Consider the following 17,392-nt stretch of genomic DNA (forward strand, 5'->3'; position numbering starts at 1 on the left):
CGGTCTGCCAGCCAACACGAGTGAGGGATCAATTGAACAGGCCAATTGAACACACTAGTGTGGCATCACAAAATGCTGGATGCAAAATGCAAAATTCCGAGACCCGGGAAACGTCACCCATTCCTTCTCCTCCAGAGATGCTGCCTGACCCGCTGAGTTACTCCAGCATTTTGTGATACCTTCGATTTGTTACCAGCATCTGCAGTTATTTTCGAACACACTAGTGCGATAATCCCTCGATCCCTACTCCAGCGAGTACAGGCCCAGTGTCGTCAAACGCTCATCGTACGTAGAGCCACTCATTTCTGACCACTTTCTCGATCAGTGTGCATCAGTGTGAAGGGACATGGTTCGGTTGCTGGCGATCTTGATGCCGAGGAACATGAAGCTGTTCACCATCTCCACAGTGGACACAAGATGCTGGAGTAACTCAGCGGGGTCAGGAGATAAGGAATGGGTGATGTTTCGGGTCGAGACCTTTCTTCGGACTCTGAAATGTCGCCCATTCCTTCTCTCCCGAGATGCTGCACGTCCCGCTGAGTTACTCCAGCATCTTGGGTCTTCCTTCGGTTTAAACCAGCATCTGCAGTTCTTTCCTACAAGTCTCCACAGCAGATCCATTAATGAGGGCAGGGTGGTGTTCATCACCTCATTAGGTAGACACAAGTGTGCTGGAGCAATTCAGCGGGTCAGGCAGCATCTTGGGAGAGAAGGAATGGGTGAGTAGTCGGGTCGAGACTCTTCTTCAGACTGATGTCAGGGGGGAGGGGGAGGGTCCTGCAACACCTTCTGCAGTTCTGCAAAACAATCTGTTATTCTTTAGCTCGCAATTCTAAGTAAGTAAAGCAGGCAACACACATCTATATACTAAAACACTCGTTTGTTTGTTTGTTTGTTTGTTTGTTCCTGAACTACAGCCAAAACGGTACACGATAGCGCGACAATTTTAGGCCCACCTTGCTCACCGTCGTCCCTTTGGTGCCAATGGAAGAAGTTTCATTGAAATCGATGTTAATTTTTCAAAGTTATTCACATTTTAAAGTTTAAATCTATCTCCTAGGGAGGGAGGGGGGGGGGGGAGGATAGGTGGAGTTGACGGGGATGGAGTGGGGGGGAGGGGAAGGGTGAACGGGGGTGGGGGGAAGGGGGTGGTGGTGAGGGGGGGGGAGGAAGGGGGAGGGGAGAGGGTAGTGGGGGAGGAGAGGGTGCTGCACCAATGCAGGAGAGGTTTGGGCTGAGACTTGGTCTAGTTCGCTCTAAACCCGCCATTCTCCTCTGCGATATTTTCTCCGCTCCACAGTTTACAGGCATGGCTGAAACAATAGACAATAGGTGCAGGAGGAGGCCATTCGGCCCTTTGAGCCAGCACCGCCATTCAATGTGATCATGGCTGATCATTCTCAATCAGTACCCCGTTCCTGCCTTCTCCCCATACCCCCTGACTCCGCTATCCTTAAGAGCTCTATCTAGCTCTCTCTTGAATGCATTCAGAGAATTGGCCTCCACTGCCTTCTGAGGCAGAGAATTCCACAGATTCACAACTCTCTGACTGATAAAGGTTTTTCCTCATCTCAGTTCTAAATGGCCTACCCCTTATTCTTAAACTGTGGCCCCTGGTTCTGGACTCCCCCAACATTGGGAACATGTTTCCTGCCTCTAACGTGTCCAACCCCTTAATAATCTTATACGTTTCGATAAGATCCCCTCTCATCCTTCTAAATTCCAGTGTATACAAGCCTAGTCGCTCCAGTCTTTCAACATATGGCAGTCCCGCCACTCCGGGAACTAACCTAGTGAACTTACGCTGCACGCCCTCAATAGCAAGAATATCCTTCCTCAAATTTGGAGACCAAAACTGCCCACAGTACTCCAAACCCTCTGATGCAGGGCATCCTTCATGGTGAACTCCCTCCGCACCCTTTCCAAAGCCCCCACGTCCTCCCTGTATTGGTGGCAATTGGCGGGATTGTCGGGCAATGTTCCAAGCGCAGCCTAACCAGACCGTTCCTTTGACGGGATTGCCGGTCAATGTTCCAAGCGCGGCCTAACCAGACCGTTCCTTTGACGGGATTGTCGGGCAATGTTGCCAAGCGCGGCCTAACCAGACCGTTCCTTTCCCCGCAGCTCGCAGGTGTACCACACGCCGACCAGGGAGGTGCCGGAGTACTACAACCTACTCTCGCCGTACTACCATGAGGAGTTCCCGCAGTACGTGCCGGCCGGCGAGCGTCCCGACAGCATCTGCTCCGTGCCGGCGTACAACCGTCTGACGGCGCGGTGGTCCATCGACGAGCGCCAGCCCCCCTACCCGCTGAGGGACTGGCCGGGCCAGCAGCCACCCTACAGCGGGCAGGGCTCCCCGGTGTGGCAGGGCGTGCCGCAGGTGGAGGTGGATAGCGCGGCCAGCACCCTGCGGCGCCTGTCCCTCCAGCCCCGCTCGCGCAGCGTGCCGCGCTCGACGTCCCAGGGCCCGCTGGCGGTCAACCACGTCTACTCTCCGGCCCGCTCCACTGGCGGCCCCTTCCAGCCGGCGCGGCCACAGCCGGACGAGACGCTCGCCGACCCCAGCTACACGCTGCGCCGTTCCCGCAGCGCCAAGGTAACGATGGGCCGCACGTACCGCCGGGGCGGCGCGGCGCCAGAGCCGCTGCCTCGCAGCGCCAGAGACCGCGGTTCGATCCTGACTACGGGTGCTCCCTGTACTGACGTTTTCCCTGTGACCTGCGTGGGTTTTTTCTGGTTAATCTACAAACCCGCATGTCCTTGAGACGTGGGAGGAAACCGGAGCGCCCGGAGAAAACCCACGTACAAACTCCGTACAGACAGCACCCGTGGTCAGGATCGAACCCGGGTCTCTGGCGCTGTGAGGCAGCAACTCTACCGCTGTGCTGCCCAACTTAGGTGAAACTTTCTTTCTTGAAAGGCTTGGACAGAGTGGATGTGGAGAGGATGTTTCCACCAGTGGGAGAGTCTAGGACTAGAGGGCACAGCCTCAGAATTAAAGGACGTTCCTTTAGGAAGGAAATGAGGAGGAATTTCTTTAGCCAGAGGGCGGTGAATCTGTGGAATTCTTTGCCACAGAAGGCCGTGGAGGCCGAGGCAGTGGATATTTTTAAGGCAGAGATTGATAGATAGATTCTTGAACAGTGCGGGTGTCAGGGGTTATGGGGAGAAGGCAGGAGAATGGGGTTGGGAGGGTGAGATAGATCAGCCATGATTGAACGGCGGAGTAGACTTGATGGGCCGAATGGCCTAATTCTGCTACTGTTTCTTTTGACGCGACCACATTCAAACGGACAAATTAGAGGGACAAAATGGGCGCAGTGTGATAGAGTCCAAGAGAAGGTATGCCTGGATGCTTTGGGTGGGATTGCAACCGGGGGGGAGTTTATCGGGAATGATGGGCGATGGTCACAATAGAAACATAGAAACATAGAAAATAAGTGCAGGAGTAGGCCATTCGGCCCTTCGAGCCTGCACCGCCATTCAATATGATCATGGCTGATCATCCAACTCAGTATCCCGTACCTGCCTTCTCTCCATACCCCCTGATCTCTTTAGCCACAAGGGCCACATCTAACTCCTTCTTAAATATAGCCAATGAACTGGCCTCAACTACCTTCTGTGGCAGAGAATTCCACAGATTCACCACTCTCTGTGTGAAAAAAAACATTCTCATCTCGGTCCTAAAAGACTTCCCCCTTATCCTTAAACTGTGACCCCTTGTTCTGGACTTCCCCAACATCGGGAACAATCTTCCCGCAACTAGCCTGTCCAACCCCCTAAGAATTTTGTACGTTTCTATAAGATCCCCCCTCAATCTTCTAAATTCCAGCGAGTACAAGCCGAGTCTATCCAGTCTTTCTTAATATGAAAGTTCTGCCATCCCAGGAATCAATCTGGTGAACCTTCTCTGTACTCCCTCTATGGCAAGAATGTCTTTCCTCAGATTAGGAGACCAAAACTGTACGCAATACTCCAGGTGTGGTCTCACCAATGCCCTGTACAACTGCAGCAGAACCTCCCTGCTCCTATACTCAAATCCCCTCGCTATGAATGCCAACATACTATTCCATTGATGGGCGATGGTCACAATAGGGGATGGGCTGGGTGGATTAGAAATAATTCAATAGCAAGGTTCGTCCGTTAAAACGAAATGGGTTTATTATTGGATGAAGGTGACACGTTTGACTTAATAAAACATTTATAACGTTTAATTTCCCTTGAGCGGGCTGCATGCAGTTTCTCTCTCGGCTTCAAGAAAGGACCAGGGAGTTTCACTGAAGCTGTCTGTGTGTTTCTGAACAGCAATTTAAAAAATAAATCAATATTTCAGCGTTTAGTTTTCTCCACAATAAGTTTATTGCTTGCACAGATCGATCTGCAAGTCATGGATCGCAGCGATGGAGTACCATTTGGCTCGAGGGCTTCATAGAAACATAGAAACATAGAAAATAGGTGCAGGAGTAGGCCATTCGGCCCTTCGAGCCTGCACCGCCATTCAATATGATCATGGCTGATCATCCAACTCAGTAACCTGTACCTGCCTTCTCTCCATACCCCCTGATTCCTTTAGCCACAAGGGCCACATCTAACTCCCTCTTAAATATAGCCAATGAACTGGCCTCAACTACCTTCTGTGGCAGAGAATTCCACAGACTCACCACTCTCTGTGTGAAGAAATGTTTTCACATCTCGGTCCTAAAAGACTTCCCCCTTATCCTTAAACTGTGACCCCTGGTTCTGGACTCCCCCAACATCGGGAACAATCTTCCCGCATCTAGCCTCTCCAACCCCTTAAGAATAACTTCACAGTTGTAGCGGGTTTCATAGCACAGATCAAAGATAATGGTGCAGATCAAGATAGACCACTCGACCCCTAAAAACCGTAGTGCGTCAGGGCGCCATTTTAGTCGGCAGAAATTTGCAGAAACATTTAAAAAGAAAAAGAACAAAAATCTGTGAATGGATAGATGAGATATATTCTGCATTTGTTATCATATCATATCATATCATATATATACAGCCGGAAACAGGCCTTTTCGGCCCACCAAGTCCGTGCCGCCCAGCGATCCCCGTACATTAACACTATCCTACACCCACTAGGGACAATTTTTTACATTTACCCAGCCAATTAACCTACATACCTGTACGTCTTTGGAGTGTGGGAGGAAACCGAAGATCTCGGAGAAAACCCACGCAGGTCACGGGGAGAACGTACAAACTCCTTACAGTGCAGCACCCGTAGTCAGGATCGAACCTGAGTCTCCGGCGCTGCATTCGCTGTAAAGCAGCAACTCTACCGCTGCGCTACCATGCCGCATGTGTGGTATCATCACACATACCGTTCCCCCAAAACACTGCGAGAGGCAGAGCGAACGGCGGGTTTTGCTTACTAAAATGGCGGCCGTTACGCTCCTTTGCGAACTACACTTCAGTATAGGCGGTTTCAACTGAGTGGTCCATCTTGCTGCTCTGGTTACATCTTTGGTTCAGATGTGCTCTATGAGGCGTTGGGCAGCCCGCATTTGGAGTACTGCAAGCAGATCTGGGGCCCATATCTGAGGAAGATAAGAAAGCAGCTGACAATGATCTATTCTTTTTTTTTTTTTTTTAAATTTTAAAATTATTTTTTTTTAAAATATTTTATTTTTGAAAAGCATATGTACAGGTAGGAATAAAAGACAAATTTGTTACAAAGTTCTTACATAGCTTCAATTTAAAAAATTTTAAAGAGAGAAAATAAAAAATAAAGAAGAAAGAAAAAAAAACTATAAACTATTGGGAAGAGAGAATAATAAAACAAAAAATAAAAAAAGGTATAACTGTAAAAATTAAAGGGGGTAGATCCGGGAGACAATAACCACAGTTGTACATCCAACAATGATCTATTCTACATTTTTCCTTGAGCCACATTCCCTTTGCCCTGTTTTCACACCTCACACTTCCTCGTCTATGCACCTCCCTCTCCCCTGACATCAGTCTGAAGAAGGGAGTCACCATGGAATGTCATCCATTCCTTCTCTCCAGAGATGGTGCCTGTCCTGCATTTTGCGCCTATCTGAGGAAGGATGTGCTGGCTCTGGAGAGGGTCCAGAGGAGGTTTTTCCAAGAATGATCCCAGGAATGAGTGGGTGAGAATGTGATGAGCTTTTGTCGGCACTGGGCCTGTACTCGCTGGAGTTTAGAAGGTCGAGGGGGGGACCTCATTGAAACGTACAGAACAATGAAAGGCATTGGATAGAGTGGATGTGGAGAGGATGTTTCCACCGGTGGGAGAGTCTAGGACCAGAGGGCACAGCCTCAGAATTAAAGGGCGCTCTTTTAGAAAGGAGGTGAGGAGGAACTTCTTCAGTGGTTAATCTGTGGAACTCGTTGCCGCACAGGCCTGTGGAGGCCAAGTCTGGATATTTTGTAAGATAAGTTCTTGATTAGAACGGGCGTCAAGGGTTATGGGGAGAAGGCAGGAAAATGGGTTTAGGTAGCAGAGGTCAGCCATGATTGGACGGCGGAGTAGACTCGATGGGCCGAATGGCCTCATTCGACTCCTATAACTTCTGAGCTTACGAAGACATGCATAATTGAAAGATAATGATACTTGCATTTGTCACAGGGCCAATGTTGTTGTTGGTTGTTGCACAGTCTAACAGATGGGTAAAGAGCTGATCGCCCTCATGGCAAGGGCCAAGGGAATGTTTATGTTTTGGTTTAGTGATACAGCGTGGAAACAGGCTCTTCGGCCCACCGAGTCCTGCACGTCTTTGGACTGTGGGACAAAGCCATAGCACCCGGAGAAAACCCACACGGGTCACAAGGAGAACGTACAAACTCCGTACTGACCGCACCTGTGGTCAGGATCGAACCCGGGTCTCTGGTGCTGTGAGGCAGCAACTCTACCGCTGCGCCACCGTGCTGGGTGGGAAGTTGAATGTTTGCAATTGCATCTCCAACGACAAAATGAGTTACAGAATCCAATATCCTTTTATTATTGGAGCTAAAGGGCAGCTTTTAATCAGACTGCACTGCCACACCAGTTACACAGGGCCCTAGTGAGACCGCACCTGGAGTACTGTGTGCAGTTTTGGTCTCCAAATTTGAGGAAGGATATTCTTGCTATTGAGGGCGTGCAGCGTAGGTTTACTAGGTTAATTCCCGAAATGGCGGGACTGTCATATGTTGAAAGACTGGAGCGACTAGGCTTAAATACACTGGGATTTAGAAGGATGAGAGGAGATCTTATCGAAACGTATAAGATTATTAAGGGGTTGGACACTTTAGAGGCAGGAAACATGTTCCCAATGTTGGAGGAGTCCAGAACAAGGGGCCACAGTTTAAGAATAAGGGGTGGGCCATTTAGAACTGAGATGAGGAAAAACTTTTTCAGTCAGAGAGTTGTGAATCTGTGGAATTCTCTGCCTCAGAAGGCAGTGGAGGCCAATTCTCTGAATGCATTCAAGAGAGAGTTATATAGAGCTCTTAAGGATAGCGGAGTCAGGAGGTATGGGGAGAAGGCAGGAACGGGGTACTGATTGAGAATGATCAGCCATGATCACATCGAATGGCGGTGCTGGCTCGAAGGGCCGAATGGCCTCCTCCTGCACCTATTGTCTATTGTCTATTAACTTCATTCTCGTGGAGTTAGTTGAGGAAACGTTCTTTGTTTCAGGAGATCTCCCTTCTCTACAAGTATCGCCACACTATCTTCAAAACACAAGGGAGAATGAATGAATGAATGAATGAAAGGTTTGCAAAGAGTCATCATGTAGAGGGCACCAACAGTCACAAAGTATCCCATGCCAGGAGAACGTACAAACTCCGTACTGACCGCACCTGTGGTCAGGTCCTGCTTTGTTCCCCCCCCCCCCCCTCACAATGGTTCCCCCATCTTCATTCTCCCAATGTACCCCAACCCACCCAAGGTGCCCCACCTACACTGGTCCCACCCGCCCGCATTTGCTTCATATCCCTCCCCGCCTTTCCCATGCACCTACCTGTCCAAATGTAAAATTTTAAATGTTGTTTCAGTGCCTGCCTCAACGTCCTCCTTTGGCAGCTCGCGTAGCCAGGATTTTAATTGACTTTTAAGCCTTGGTGTTAGCAGTGCCCAGATCCGCAGTAGTTTCCAGTCCTGCTCCTGAGCAAAGATAGACAATAGACAATAGACAATAGGTGCAGGAGTAGGCCATTCGGCCCTTCGAGCCAGCACCGCCATTCAATGTGATCATGGCTGATCATTCTCAATCAGTACCCCGTTCCTGCCTTCTCCCCATACCCCCTGACTCCGCTATCCTTAAGAGCTCTACCCAGCTCTCTCTTGAATGCATTCAGAGAATTGGCCTCCACTGCCTTCTGAGGCAGAGAATTCCACAGATTCACAACTCTCTGACTGAAAAAGTTTTTCCTTATCTCAGTTCTAAATGGCCCACCCCTTATTCTTAAACTGTGGCCCCTGGTTCTGGACTCCCCCAACATTGGGAACATGTTTCCTGCCTCTAACGTGTCCAACCCCTTAATAATCTTATATGTTTCGATAAGATCCCCTCTCATCCTTCTAAATTCCAGTGTATACAAGCCTGGTCTTTCAACGTACGACAGTCCCGCCATTCCGGGAATTAACCTGGTGAACCTACGCTGCACGCCCTCAATAATTAATGTCCTTCCTCAAATTTGAGGAATATCCTTCCTCGTAAGAACGCATTCTTACGGAAGGCATCTTTCAGATGAGATGAGCGGGGTGGCACGGTGGTGGCACAGCTGGTAGAGCCGCAGCGCCCGTAGTCGGGGTCGAACCCGGGTCTCCGGCGCTGCGTTCGCTGCAAGGCAGCAACTCTACCGCCTGGCCACCTGATAACGGCTGGGAAGAAAACAGTTGGGTTTTTAATGTAAACCGTGTGCTCTTTGTTCCCGCCAGTATGAATACTCGGGAGAGAGAAGACCAGCAGCCACTCACCCGTACCACTTCACCGTCTCTCGATCTGTGCAAGACAGAATGGTAGGCTCCTGAAACCACTTAATGTGCAAATTTGTCGGCCGTAAAGCATTGCGACATTAATCTGCCTTCAAGAAAAATTGATAACGTGACATAATTGAGCCTGCTTCATTAAACTCCAGCTCCTGGAACCCATCTGCTCTGCCGTCTCAAGTACTTAACCATCTGAAGGTTTTTTTTTCTCTTGCTCTTCACCATCTGTCCATTGTCTGCCTTCCGTTGTGTTAATTTTTTCCATCCCCCGTTTCCAATTCCCAGCGTCAGCCCATTGGAAAAGATGAGGTGGACACAAAATGCTGGAGTAACTCAGCGGGGGTCAGGCAGAATCTCAATAGACAATAGACAATAGACAATAGGTGCAGGAGGAGGCCATTCGGCCCTTCGAGCCAGCACCGCCATTCAATGTGATCATGGCTGATCATTCTCAACCAGAGCCCCGTTCCTGCATTCTCCCCATACCCCTGACTCCGCTATCCTTAAGAGCTCTATCTAGCTCTCTCTTGAATGCATTCAGAGTATTGGCCTCTGCTGCCTTCTGAGGCAGAGAATTCCAGTCTCGACCCGAAACATCACCCATTCCTTCTCTCCAGAGATGCTGCCTGACCCGCTGAGTTACTCCAGCATTTTGTGTCTACCTTCGATTTCAATCAGCATCTGCAGGTTTTTTCCCACGCCTTGGAAAAGATTAGGTCCCTTGTTTTGTGTCTTGGTCCCGTTTGAGTTTAGGGACCGTACCATTCATTGATTTAGTTTAGTTTAGAGATGCAGCGCGGAAACAGGCCCTTCGGCCCACCGTCTCCACGCCGACCAGCGACCCCCCCTTCCCAACACACTAACACTATCCCACACACACTAGGGACAATCTTGACACCATTAACCCAACGTCCTCTGTGTGAAAAAGTTGCCCCTCCTATTCAATCTTTCCCTCTCTCATCTTAAACCTGTGGTCCTTTGGTACTGGATTCCCATGCCCCCTCGTGAATTTAAACACCTCTGGAAGACCACACCTCATCCTCCTGTGCTCTGAGGGATAAAGTCCCACCCTGTCCAACCCCTCCCTGTGGCTCAGGTCCACGAATCCTGGCAACATCCTCGTAAATCTTCCCTTCGCCCTTTCCAGCTTTAGCAACGTCTCTCCTATAACAGGGCGACCGAAACCGAACACAATGTTCCAAATGTGGCCTCACCGACATCGTTGTCCAACGATTAACGTAACATCCCCAACTTCTGCCCTCAATACCCTGGCTGATGAAAGCTTTGTAGGTTCATTCTCGAATCTTTGAGAACTGTCTGCGTCTCCACTAAATGCTGTTTGAGTTCCCGCTAATGATTTAAATTCCAGAGGCCTTCATATTTAGTCTTATTTAGTACAATCTGTACAGTACTATATTTGAAATGCTTTTATACAATAGACAATAATAGACGATAGGAGTAACGTGTAGTGCAATACAAAGTCCAATAAAGTCCGATTAAATATAGTCCGCGGGTCTCCAATGAGGTGATAGACAATAGGTGCAGGAGGAGGCCATTCAGCCCTTCGAGCCAGCACCGCCATTCACTGTGATCATGGCTAGAGAGAGCTAGATAGAGCTCTTACGGATAGCGGAGTCATGGGGTATGGGGAGAAGGCAGGAACGGGGTACTGATTGGGAATGATCAGCCATGATCACATTGAATGGCGGTGCTGGCTCGAAGGGCCGAATGGCCTCCTCCTGCACCTATTGCCTATTGTCTATTGTCTGAGCATCCACAATCAGTACCCCGTTCCTGCCTTCTCCCCATATCCCTTGACTCTGCTATCTTTAAGAGCTCTACCTAACTCTCTCTTGAAAGCCTACAGAGAATTGACCTCCACTGCCTTCTGAGGCAGAGAATTCCACAGATACACAACTCTCTGGGTGAAATGGTTTTTTCCTCAACTCCGTTCTAAATGGCCTACCCATAATTCTTAAACTGTGGCCCCTGGTTTGAGCCGTTATTCTTCCCTGCCTGCCTGGTGTAACGCTGTATGTAGATGTGCCCGTTTCGGAGACTTTAACCTCTATTTCTTCTGCTCACTAACGCTTGGCTTGTTTCTTTGTTCTGCATTCTGTGGCTCTGCGACTCTCCATTGTCCCCCTGCCGCGTGACAGGACGAAATGCTAGACCTTCAGTTGCAAAGGAAGCTAGAGTTTCTGGACCAACAGGTGGGATTCAGTCGCAAGACGGTACCTGTGTTTGTTCCCCATTGATCAAAGGTGACGTGTCAAAGATGGAAACATAGAAAATAGGTGCAGGAGGAGGCCATTCTGCCCTTCGATTCAATATGATCGTGGTTGATCGTCGAAAATCAGTACCCAGTTCCTGCTTTTTCCCCCCACATCACTTGATTCCGTTAGCCCTCAGAGCTAAATCTAACTCTCTCTTGAAAACATCCAGTGAATCGGCCTCCACTGCCTTCTGTGGCAGAGGATTCCACAGATTCACAACTCTCTGGGTGAAAAGGTAATGGGTGCGGGAGGGGAAGGCAAGTCAAAGACCATGAGTAGCCAACATCACCTGTTGGCTTCAGAGACACAACATGGTAACAGGCCCTTCGGCCCACCGAGTCCGTGCCGCCCATACATCACCCGTTCACACCAGTTCTATGTTATCGCACTTTCTCGTCCACTCCCGACACACCAGGGGCATTTTCTTTTGCAGAGGACCATTAGCCTGCGAACATGCGCGTCTTTAGGGTTATGGGATGAAACCGGAGCACCCGGAGAAAACCCACATGGTCACAGTGAGAGCGTGCAAACTCCACACAGGCAGCACCTGAGGTCAGGATCGAACACTGGCTCTCTCACGCTGTGCTGCTTGAAAATGTGAAAGTATTTAGCCCACTTTGCTTCCAGCCTCAAAGGCGGATAGATCAGCCATGATTGAATGGTGGAGTAGAGTGGACTTGATGGGCCGAATAGCCTAATTCTGCTCCTATCACTTATGAATTGATCAGACTGATGGCGGGCGTGGATCTGGTGGGCCGAAAGGCCTGTTGCCATGCCCTATCTCTCTAGTACAGTGGCACAGCGGTAGAGCAGAATTACAGCACCCGTGACCTGGGTTCAATCCCAACCACGGGTACTGTCTGTGCGGAGTTTGCACGTCGTTCTCCCCTATGACCTGCTGCATGGGTTTTTGTCCGGGTGCTCCGGTCTCCACCCACATCCCAAAAAGGTGCAAGTTTGTAGGTTAATTGGCTTTCGTGAAGGATGCCTCTGGTGCGTAGGACATAGAACTGGTGTGAGCGGGTGATGGCTGGTCGGCACGGGCCCGGTGGGCCGAAGGGCCTGTTTCCACGCTGTATCTCTAAAACTAAAAAAACTAAGCAACAGGAAGCTCAGGGTTTATTTGATCAAGGACACAGTTTGGACTGCTTGCGATCACGTGCACTAAGTCCCCGCGTGAGAAGGTAGGTTTAAGGACATAATGAGTTTGCCCTTTGCTAAAGGAAGTAGGCTAATTAAAGATTAGTTATTAGCAGGCAAATTCCCGCAGGAAAGATGTTAATAAGAGCATAAAAATATGAAAGGAATGTCTCTCGCTGGCACCAAGCCACATCGGAAGAACCAGGGGCCACAGTTTAAGACTAGGCCATTTAGAACGGAGATGAGGAAAAACTTTTTCACTCAAGAGAGTTGCGAATCTGTGGAATTCTCCGCCTCAGAAGGCAGTGGAGGCCAATTCTCTGGATGCTTTCAAGAGAGAGTCAGATAGAGCTCTTAATGATAGCGGAGTCAGGGGGTATGGGGAGAAGGCAGGAAAGGGGTACTGATTGTGGATGATCAGCCATGATCACATTAAATGGCGGTGCTGGCTCGAAGGGCCGAATGGCCTCCTCCTGCACCTATTGTCTATTTTGTGTGAGGATGTGCAGAGAGATTGTCACGGTGTCAGGGGTTATGGGGAGAAGGCAGGAGAATGGGGTTGAGAGGGAAAGACAGATGATTGAATGGCGGAGTAAACTCGATGGGCCGAATGGCCTAATTCTGCGCCTATTACTTAAGAACATGAACTCATTGAAGAACAATTTGTGTGAAGATTGAATCAAAATATTGATGAATGTGCTGTAATAATGGGAATTATAATTATTAACCAGGGCGCTGTTGGCTCCAAGTCTGTAACAAACCTTCCTACGTCACCCAAGGCCATATAATGACTCCTCTTGTCATTGACATCCTTCATGTTAGGACACAGGCACACCTCGAATTACTGTATATAAGGGTGATGATTAGTTTAGTTAAGAGATACATCGTGGAAGCAGGCCCTTCGGCCCACCAAGTCCCTGCCGACCAGCGATCCCCGCACACCAACACTAACTCACGCACATGAGGGACAATTTACAATGACACCAAGCCAATTAACCTACAAAACCTGCACGTCTTTGGAGTGTGGGAGGAAACCAAAGATCTCGGAGAAAACCCACGCAGGTCACGGGGAGAGCGTACAAACTCTGCACAGACAGCGCCCGTGGTCGGGATCGAACCCGGGTCTCCGGCGCTGTAAGCGCTGTAAGGCAGCAACTCTTACGCGCTGCCTCTTGAACCCTGACGTCAGTCAGGTTTGACGTAAATTGGAATCCCCCGCCCGAAATAACTCACTGAGTCTGGAGAAAGGCCTCGACCCGAAACGTCGCCTGTCCATGTTCTCCAGAGATGCTGCCTGGCCCGCTGAGTTACAGAAAATAGGTGCAGGAGGAGGCCATTTTGGCCCTTCGAGTCAGCACCGCCATTCATTGTGATCATAGAAACATAGAAAATAGGTGCAGGAGTAGACCATTCGGCCCTTCGAGCCTGCACCGCCATTCAATATGATCATGGCTGATCATCCAGCTCAGTAACCTGTACCTGCCTTCTCTCCATACCCCCTGATCCCTTTAGCCACAAGGGCCACATCTAACTCCCTCTTAAATATAGCCAATGAACTGACCTCAACTACCTTCTGTGGCAGAGAATTCCACAGACTCACCACTCTCTGTGTGAAGAAATGTTTTCTCATCTCGGTCCTAAAAGACTTCCCCCTTATCCTTAAGCTGTGACCCCTGGTTCTGGACTCCCCTAACATCGGGAACAATCTTCCCGCATCTAGCCTCTCCAACCCCTTAAGAATTTAAGAGTGTAGATGAACTTAAGAACTTAAGAGTGTAGATGATCATGGCTGATCATCTACGCTCAGTGACCTGTGCCGGCCTTCTCCCCATACCCCAGCACTCTGTGTCCGACACTTTCTGCTGTGCACGGCCATCTGGGTAATCACTGCCGCCATTGCCGGCTTGTTTCCAATGTAAACTTGAGCAATGGCACAGTGTTGTGGAATTCACAAACTGCCTTGATTGCACTAGGAACTGAGTACAGGGTCGTTTACCTAAACGCGACTTTTACATACATCGCCTATTTCGTAAGTCAGGCAGTGTCTGTAAATGTATATTAGGGGCGGCGCGGTGGCGCAGCGGCAGAGTTGCTGCCTTACGGCGCCAGAGACCCGGGTTCGATCCCGACTACGGGTGCTGTCCCTACGGAGTTTGCACGTTCTACCCGTGACCTGCGTGTGTTTTCTCCGGGCGCTCCGGTTTCCTCCCATACTCCAAAGACGTGCGGGTTTGTAGGTTAATTGGTTCCGGTAAAAATTGTAAATTGTTCCTGGAGCGTATCGGATAGTGCTCGTGTACGGGGTTGATCGCTGGTCGGCACAGAGCTCGCGGGCCGAAGGGCCTGATTCCACGCCGTATCTCGAAACTAACGCTACTTCTAACGCTCTTTTGAGCGAAAAATATCTGGCAACTCTCCGAAACTTATATCTAATCTATACCCACTCACCGAGGCTATGTGTGTAGATCAGATGGAAAACCCGCCTTCCTCTGGGGTTAATTCTCCGCGTGTTTTAAGTTGTGGAGAATGAGTACCCAGCTAATTGAACAGTCTGCGTGCGTTGATAGATGTGACGGGCTTTTGAATTTGTTGGAAGAGGTTAATTTATAGAGTAAAGCTCCCCGACTTTCCCCACACCTTTTGCACTAATCAGGGTTAATTGACAAGTTTCAGTCCACAGACTGTTCACGTTTGGTTTGGCAGCCAATCTAAGGAAAAATACTGCCAGAGCGCCGGACAAAGAGCGGCATTGTCTGACGGTGGCACATGTGTAAAGGGAAGTGTGCGACGGGAATAATAACAGGGTGGTTTCTAACTGCTAATTGAGAGGTTTATTCATCTGGAGTATTATGTTCTAGCCGGGGAAGATGATGATTAAATCTACCGGGGTTATGCACATAGTAGACTTTAGAGATACAGCGTGGAAACAGGCCCTTCGACCCGCGCCGACCAGCGATCCATGCACACTAGCACTATCCCACACACACTGGGGACAATCGTAGAAAACCCTCGTGGTCACGGGGAGAACGTACAAACTCCGTACGGACAGCACCTGCAGTCAGGATGGAACCCGGGTCTCTGGCGCTGTGAGGCAACAACTCAACCGCCGCGCCACCGTGCCGCCCCTAGTTCTCTCTTCCCTGACCTGCGTAGTAATTGGGAGCGTGTCACGAGGAGAGGGTTCAGTGCAACAAATAGATGGAGCGGGGATATGCTTCATTGGCTTCCAGAATGCTGTAGAAAAGGAACTGCAGGCGCTGGTTTATAACGAAGATAGACGCAAAGTGCCGGAGTAACTCAGCGGGTCAGGCGGCATCTGTGGAGAAAACGGATGGGTGATGTTTCTGGCCGGGGCCCTTCCTCAGACCTGGTGTCAGAAACGTCACCCGTCCTTTTTCTTCCAGAGATGCTGCCTGATCCACCGAGGTACTCCGGCACATCGTGTCCATCTCCAGAATGCCGCCTGCATTAGAAGGCTTCAGCGGCTACAAGGAGAGGTTACGACAAACTTGGATTGTATTCTCTGGAACGTCGGAGTTTGAGGGGAGACCTGATAGGAGTACGTGAAATGACCAAAGGCATAGATAGGGTAGACATTTTACCTCCCACCTACTCCCGTTAGATGGCCAAGTGTGACCAGGAGTCAGAGTGAAGCGGAATTAGTGCTCTCCGCCCGATAACGAGGAAAGAAGCTGCAGATTTAATTTACTGTATTAATTTATTTTTTGTGTAAAAATCATTTTTTTTCTCTTCTGTTTTGTAGTTTTAGCACAATCCGCAGGCGTGGCCACTTTCATTTCACTGCACATCTTGTATATGTATGTGACAAATAAACTTGACTTGACTTGATTGAGTTCAGTTCAGTCCAGTTTAATTGATTGTCCCGTGTACCGAGGTACAGTGAAAAGCTTTTGTTGCGTGCTGACCAGTCAGCGGAAAGACAACGCATGATTACAATCGAGCCATTGACAGTGTATAGACACAGTAAGAGAATAGTGTTTAGTGCATAGGGGCGGCACGGTGGCGCAGCGGTAGAGTCGCTGCCTTACAGCACTTGCAGCGCCGGAGACCCGGGTTCGATCCCGACTACGGGTGCCGTCTGTACGGAGTTTGCACGTTCTCCCCGTGACCTGCGTGGGTTTTCTCCACAATCTTCAGATTCCGCCCCACACTCCAACGACGTGCAGGTTTGTAGGTTAATTGGCTTGCGTTTCTATACTAGGTGTAAGTGTCAATTGTCCCCAGTGTGTGTAGGGTGGTGTTAATGTGCAGGGAGCGCTGGTCGGTGCGGACTCGGTGGGCCGAAGGGCCTGTTCCTGCGGTGTATCTCTAAACGATAAACAAGTGACAGACTCCTTCATTCCAAGTGCGTGAGGGAGAGATAGAGGAGGTCCTTCCTTCCCGCTGCTGTGAGACTGCACAACCAGCACTGCTCCCAGCAGAAGAGTCAACAGTAACAGCTAAAGAATACAATCTATCCATGTCTTTACTTTTATTTATAATGAATGATATCTTGCTGTCCACTTTGCTGCTGTAACAATGTAAATTTCCCCGGTGTGGGACGAATAAAGGAATATATTATTATATTATTATTACAAGCAGAAATATAAGGGAATAACGTTTAGTGCAAGGTTAAGCCAGTAAAGTCCGATCAAAAGATGGTCCGAGGGTCTCCAATGAGGTGGATGGTCGATCAGCACCGCTCTCTAGTTGTTGGTCGGACGGTTCAGTTTTTTAGATTTAGATTTAGAGATACAGTGCAGAAACAGGCCCTTCGGCCCACCGGGTCCACGCCGCCCAGCGATCCCCGCACACTAACACTATCCTACACCCACTAGGGACAATTTTTACGTTTGCCCAGCCAATTAACCTACAAACCTGTACGTCTTTGGAGTTGCCTGATAACAGCTGGGAGGAAACTGTCCCTGAATCCGGAGCTGTGGCGTTTTCACACCTCTGTGCCAGCGTGGCGTTCGATTAATGATCTTTGGTGTATTATGTCCCTCTCGGCAAA

At 49.5% G+C, this 17,392-nt stretch overlaps 1 protein-coding gene across 1 annotated transcript in view; it reads left to right on the forward strand.

Annotated features, from left to right (window-relative positions):
- The window catches only part of plekha6 (pleckstrin homology domain containing, family A member 6), a 131,995-nt gene that overhangs the window by 80,841 nt on the left and 33,762 nt on the right, over positions 1-17,392 (forward strand). The window contains exons 9-11 of the mRNA XM_078420330.1: positions 2,125-2,599; positions 8,912-8,992; positions 11,122-11,175. Coding sequence (XP_078276456.1) covers positions 2,125-2,599; positions 8,912-8,992; positions 11,122-11,175 — 610 coding nt within the window. The remainder of the gene's footprint in view (positions 1-2,124; positions 2,600-8,911; positions 8,993-11,121; positions 11,176-17,392) is intronic.

This window comes from Rhinoraja longicauda, chromosome 24 (assembly GCF_053455715.1).
Source record: "Rhinoraja longicauda isolate Sanriku21f chromosome 24, sRhiLon1.1, whole genome shotgun sequence".
Taxonomy (NCBI): Eukaryota; Metazoa; Chordata; class Chondrichthyes; order Rajiformes; family Arhynchobatidae; genus Rhinoraja; species Rhinoraja longicauda.